Source organism: Ceratosolen solmsi, unplaced genomic scaffold, assembly GCF_000503995.2.
Source record: "Ceratosolen solmsi marchali unplaced genomic scaffold, CerSol_1.0 scaffold43, whole genome shotgun sequence".
Classification (NCBI taxonomy): Eukaryota; Metazoa; Arthropoda; class Insecta; order Hymenoptera; family Agaonidae; genus Ceratosolen; species Ceratosolen solmsi.
Genome location: NW_011948431.1, coordinates 3179996 through 3186623, shown reverse-complemented (window position 1 = coordinate 3186623; position 6628 = coordinate 3179996). Strand labels below are relative to the sequence as shown.

The 6628-nt window shown below is 41.1% G+C and overlaps 1 protein-coding gene across 1 annotated transcript in view; it reads right to left on the bottom strand.

The window, feature by feature from the left end:
• Hr4 (nuclear hormone receptor 4) overlaps positions 1–6628 on the bottom strand; it is a 240369-nt gene that overhangs the window by 5272 nt on the left and 228469 nt on the right. The window contains exons 7-9 of the mRNA XM_011502049.1: positions 6293–6503; positions 5477–5638; positions 5141–5377 (exon numbers count right to left, since the gene is read on the bottom strand). Of these exons, the coding sequence (XP_011500351.1) occupies positions 5141–5377; positions 5477–5638; positions 6293–6503 (610 nt within the window). The remainder of the gene's footprint in view (positions 1–5140; positions 5378–5476; positions 5639–6292; positions 6504–6628) is intronic.

Sequence of the window (6628 nt, the reverse complement as noted above, 5' to 3'; positions counted from 1 at the left end):
AGAGAGAGAGAGAGAGAGAGAGAGAGAGAGAGTGAGTGAGAGTGAGGGGGGCGGGCAGAGGAGGGTGTGAGGTCAGTGTCCCCTTGCTACGGACTTTCACAAGTTACGAAACTGCACGGGCGCGCAGCTCCGCGGCAGAGAGAACTGCCCGTCCTTGGCACCGGTTGTCGCTGATTTTCTATTGTCCCTGTCGGTTACGCGATCGCCGTGATTCTCCGGCTACGTGCATTAGTTCAACGCCGTTGTAAACAAAAGATATTCCCGATATTATTGTTCTATTGATCCGAGGTTCGAGCTTTTCTATTCCACTTGCCGCATGCGCTTCATTTTAACGGGGACGTATTTCCATTCCATGGTTATTACACTCGAAAGTGCCGAGATAACCAGGTTTGATATAATACCCATAATTGACGATGATCGGTAATAATTAGCAACGCTTAGGTTGCCGATTTATTTCCATTTAGTGCCTATTTTCTGCCAATGTTCTATAAAACTTTCACGAACATGGGATAATATAAAATATTTAATTTTTTTAATTAAATCGTCGGTCTATGATATAATTAAAATATAACGCTCAAACTACGTAAGAGTGACTCATATTATTTTCAAATCTCTCCAAGTTACGTGTACCATTTACAATATATATTGCAAACTACATGCTAAAGTATTTCATAACTCATGTGTTATTTCGATTTTCAAGTCATCATAAAATTTCCCTTTCTAATCTACTTTAAATAAATACATAAACTTACATTCCTTATAACAGAGGCCTTCCATAATTCGCTTTTCCTTATCGACCTATATGAGTCACTATATAATGAATTTTCTTTTAAACGATGACGAAAAAAAGCAAGTATCTTCGTTATTGAGATCTTGGTACATTGAAATATTATGTTTATTTAATTTGTAAAAAAATATATATTTATATATCCGCGCGCGTGCACGTGAAAGGTTATTTTTCAGAATTAAAGTACTTATTAACTCAAGTCATTTTTATTGAATTAAAGTAAATGTATGTGAAATTAAAGGAGGAATGTAGTAAAACATGAGTTAAACGTACGAAAGTTTAATTAAGATGGGTCGGTTGCATTAATAAGTATTATTAATTATATAAAGAATCAAATTTCTTTCATATCATACTACTATGATGATGATTAAGATTATGCATCAAATATTATTTATGACCAAAGGAATTCAAATGCCACAAATCACAATGAAAATTATGGCTATAATATTTTTATAATTTACACGAGGTAGCCAACACTCTGGCCATAATTTTATTTAAATCGCATCAAAAAGATATAAAACATGTATGCCCATGTAAACATTTGTGTTTTTATATTATGTTCAATCAATGCGAAAGGATGACCATTCGCTCTTACGATAAATTTCATTGCGAAAGATTAGTTTTTACGATTGTCAATGGCTAATGGGAAGTATCGATTGTCAACATTTCCTAACTACTAGCTTATATTGGCAACCAGGAAGTGCCGACTAACTAACTCGCTAACTAATCCACTAGTCTACCTGATACAAGTGATTTGCGATAATCACGATGCATCTTTTTTTCTTCACGCTCTTTTTATCTATTCGCGCATAAATTCCATATCCAGCATGGAAGTCGCACTTTTCACGAAGCGCCTATGTAATTGCAACGGTTCCCTTACGCAATCGCATAAACCTAATCGTCAATTACATTTTAATCAAAGTTTCTCCATCACTGTAAGGAAAAAACGCATTCCCTTCGCATAGACAAGGCAGGCAATGCAAACTTCGCACGAACAAGCCATCTAATGGCAATTCGTTGCCCGTCCGAACCTTCTTTTTCCGAAGAGGCGGCCGCGAGCCCATGGACAAATAAGTGTCTCTCGAGCGGGAGGAAAACAATGGTCCGGCGCTCGCATTCCGTTGAGCGCAAAATTTTATTTCCCAGCTGACGTGGCTCCGAGCTGCTGCAATAATTCTGCCGCGGCGGTCGAACCGGTATAATGCGCGTTCGCCAGTTTCACTTTTGGCAATGGCCTCCATGGCCGCCCCTCCCCCTCTTGCACCAATCCGCCCGAGGAACGAGCGCGAGCCGAGAACGCGCGATTAGCATATACGTCGCGCGCGCGCGGGTACTTATCGTTGAAACGCTTGCCGCGGTGCTTTTCGTGGAGATGGAGCGAGCGGACGTGGAGATCGAGAGGTAAGGAGCTCCCGAACCTGGTACGCTCGATAAAAACCCGGCAGGCCGTGTTGTTAGTTGCAAGGCCAAGCAAAATCCTCGAGTGACTTTCCACGGGATTGCGCTTGTTGTTCGTTCGATTGGCGATTCGGCGCTACGAGGATAGGCCGTCGGCATCGGCCAGCGAGGAAAAAAGTCTGGTATCCTGGGGATAAGTCGAGAGCGGGCCGGATAGACGTCGCGGGACGTCGAGGAGGAAAAGGAAAGCGGAAGCCGAACGCACCAGAGCATTGCCTGTGCAATTTAATTGTGCGCGTGTTGCGTGGGCGGGGAAAGCCGATAAAGTAGCGCGCGAACCGGTTTTGTTGGAGCGAGGGATATCGATGGTGTCCGGGGCTCACAACCACCATCTATCCACCCTCCGGCTCCCGACGCAGCCGCTGTTCCACGAGGATTTGCAGCGAATTCTGTCGAACGCGCGGATTAGTGTTCGAATGTTGCGTGTCGGTCGGTCGGTCGGTCGGTCGGTCGATCGAGTCGAGTCCGCGGAACTTTTTATGGAACGCGTCGCTTTCCTTTGAGCGCGGATAGGCGCGGACAAACCGAGCGACACAACGTTGTTTTTGCAATGCGGTTGTTTTGGCGAAAGCTTATCAGCTGTTGCGCCAGTGTGACTTTGCCGAACTTTGCCGATTCAATTGCGTGTGGCAAGAACGCCGCTTTCTATGCTGTTTCATTATCTTTTTTTCATTTTTTTTTTCTTCTTCAATCTAGCCGTGGTTAAGAAAAAACCTTTGTTCTTTAAAATGCTAACTGTATCTACAAGCTTGGCAAATTATTCTTTTTTGTAAATTTAAGAAATTGGAGTAAGGTAATGACCGTGATATTATAGCAACGGTCTCGTTGCATTTCAGCATTATTTTTAATTAAAATCACATTTCATTAATTTGGGATTGATTTCTTTGAGTTCGGCGAGTAAAGGATACAAATTTTTGATAATTCATAAGCCATTTCGTACGAGCCATCGCGCATTCTCCAATGATAATTGATATGAAAAGTCAGAGCCGCTCTGCCGCTGCTTCCTTAGACAATAATAAGTCAATTAAAGCGATGTAATAATGTATTGCAAGCTCGACAAGCCTTTACGAATAAATGAAGAAGTATGTGTATTTTTATTGCGCAACGATCCAGCATACTTTTACCGTTTTTCAAAATGGACGAGCGGCAGTTGTAAAGAAATTCCCATTGATGTATTTCAATTTTAGTGCTTCCACGTTATATTAATATCTAAACAGTTTTTGCTTATTATGCTAATCAAAAAACAAAAAAACCTTACTCCTTACAAAATTTATTACGACCAAATGCCAATAAAAGCTATGACTTTGTTAATACGCTTTTGCTAAAAATTCACGATAAAAATCTTTTTTTACGCATTAGCGTTTAACGTGATTCATTTTAGACACGTCGTGATGTTATTATCCGAGTAAATTTTCAATAAACAAATGTAAATTATGGAACACGAGTTACTTTGTGTATATTACAAATAAAAAAAAAAAAAAAAAAAAAAAAAAAAAACAAAAAAAAAAGGAAAAAAAGAAAAAAGTATTTCCAAACAAGTACTTATTATACATATTATTTTCAAATTTTTCGTTTATTTTGTATAAATGTATTTTCATACTGTTAATACGTTTTATTTTTTTTTGTTTTTTTGTTTTGTTTTGTTTTGTCTTGCGAAGAATTGGTCGTAAGGAACAGTGGGCAACGTGAGAGACTCGTGTTTTGGCGGATCGAGGCTTTACTTAAATATAATAAATTTTGTCCCTTCCGGAGCTTGAGAAGTCCTACGGGTATAAAATTCGTAGTGAAAATCCATGGCTTATCAGACGATTACGCCATATTTAATCCTCGATGAATCATTCCTACGCCCAACGAGGTATCAGGCAGGAACTCTAAAATCAGAAAAATGCTAAATACAAAGCCAAAGCCAAATCCAAGTCTAACCGCGATTCGGCATTCGCTCGATCCAAGTCGCCCCTTACCGCCCCACTACACCGCTCTATCGTAATAACGAAAGCCTCGATTCCTTACGCAAGATGCGGCGTGCAGAATCGAGAAAGTGAAATTGCAGCCGCGAGAGTTCATTCATACCAGTCCTCGTCGGAAAAATGCGCCAACTTGCCTACTCTAGATTTTTCTTTCCCGCATTGTCTTTTCCCGTGGCGTTCCCTGGTCTTCTTTCTGTCTGCGTGAAAGTCTCGAGCTTGATGGATGGGATTGCTCGGTAACGAGCCGATTGGCGTTGTTTTTCGCGCGCAACCTCGACTGCGACGCAAAATGTCTACTATTAGCCAATTTTGCGGGGAAAATCCTTGATGGCCGCTACAAATAATCGGCACTTTGTTGACAAGGAGCTAGCTTTATGGCTTTTTTAATTTTAGATTATAATGCCGTTGGTAGGCAATAGGCGGAAATTTATCAATCGTCTACGCGTGTGAAAGAAACTACATTTCCTGTTACATAAAAATGGGCAAAAGGTATATTATAGTTTTTAGCGCGTGTGATTATATGGGTCGGTTATGGTGAGCTATTTGTATAGAAAACTTAAAGTTATAGATGCATTGGAAAATCGCGATGCAGCTCGTTATTCTAGATATTAATATTGTCAAATGTGAGCTTCGGCCTTGTAAATTATTCCATCGCTTTCTCCTTAGTTTTAACCTAATGATACAATACCTAACAACAACAACAACAACAACAACAATAATAATAATAATAATAATCATTTCGTCATAAATACGAGGAATGGTATTGAGTTTGAGACAAAGTATTTTTCACGGAGTTTTTGAGATTGAATGACCGCAACGACTGCAATGATTTTCTATATGAAATCGCTTGTGGCATCCATGTTAGTCGCTTTGACGAGTATAATAGATATTTGGAACAAGAATGCGGATAATTGGCAAGAGTACTTACTTCCGAGGGGTTAGTAAGAGCCGTCTTGAGGATGGTACCATTAACCAAGTGGCCCGAGTGCGCGGGATGACTCGGATGGCTAGGCGTCGGCTGCGAGTTGAGGCCATCCCCGGAGGAGATCTTGTGATGATGGAGGAAACTACCCGCCATCTGGGAGTGTTGTTGTTGCTGTTGTTGCTGCTGATGCTGTTGTTGTTGCTGCTGTTGCTGTTGCTGTTGCTGTTGATGTTGCTGTTGCTGTTGCTGCTGCTGCTGCTGCTGCTGCTGCTGCTGCTGTTGCTGCTGATGCTGCTGTTGCTGTTGCTGTTGCTGTTGCTGTTGCTGTTGCTGGTGTACGGCAGCGGCCATGTGCTTGTCGAGGATCGCCGTGGCCATGTTGGCTTTATTCCCGGCGCCGTTCACACCGCCGCCAATGTGTCCCGTGCCACCCGAGCCCATTACCCCGATGCCGCTGGACGCGTTGCTCTTATTCGTCTTTTTGTGCTTCTTGTACTTTACCTGCGACATTCGACAATCAGTACCTCCGATTTCGTCATCTCTTTGTTTCATGCATTGTTGTATGCTTTTTAAATAATGACTTTGGTTTGGCTATTTATATCCAAATCGATATTTTCATTTGTCATTAATCTCTAGGCCACATAATTACACAAAATAATTAAACAAAAGCACTATTTTATTATAGTGTCTCGGTTAATCGCCAGTTAGACATTTGCAATGGTTACCGAGTCTCGGTCGAAATTAGCTTAAAAAGCTTTGGGATTACAATTGGTTGAATTTCTTTCTTTTTTTTTAAATTTCACTGCTTTATAAAGCAATTGCATAATAGATTTTAATAATGAAACACCCCGTAACGTATTATTTTTGTAGATCGCACTAAATTTGCTTCAATGATTTTGTCTATGTAAAGTCGATGAAACAGTGTCGAGAGGAATAATAAAAAATTTCTTTGCAATATGGTCGAGCGATCCCTACCACGTACTACATGTCTATCTAAAATTTGGATAAACTCACGAGCTTACTAATGTATGTAATTAATGATATGACCGACACAGAGAGAGAGAGAGAGAGAGAGAGAGAGAGAGAGAGAGAATCGCGTAGGTAAGTTCTTCTCAATGGGCCGGAGTAACGAGTTCATTTACATAAAGTACAAACCTTGTAGAGATTGTAGACGGCACCGGAATTCCTACCACCGGGCATTCGGTCTTCCCGGACGGCCTGGAGTACCATACCCTGTTCAATGCACTTTTTAAATCGACAGTACTGGCACCTGTTCCTCTGAGCCTTCGTGATCTCACAGCCACCTTCCGCCACGCAGGTGTAGACCCGCCTGTTTTGCACTGTCCTTTTGAAGAAGCCTTTGCAGCTGTTTATACAAAAAATGATAGCGTTATAGATTATTTGTACTTTCATTGTTTGAAGTAATAGGACTCCTCGATGCTTCAGTCTGACTTTTCTCGCTTGAATCTCAATGCTCAAAGAGCGGGGTGT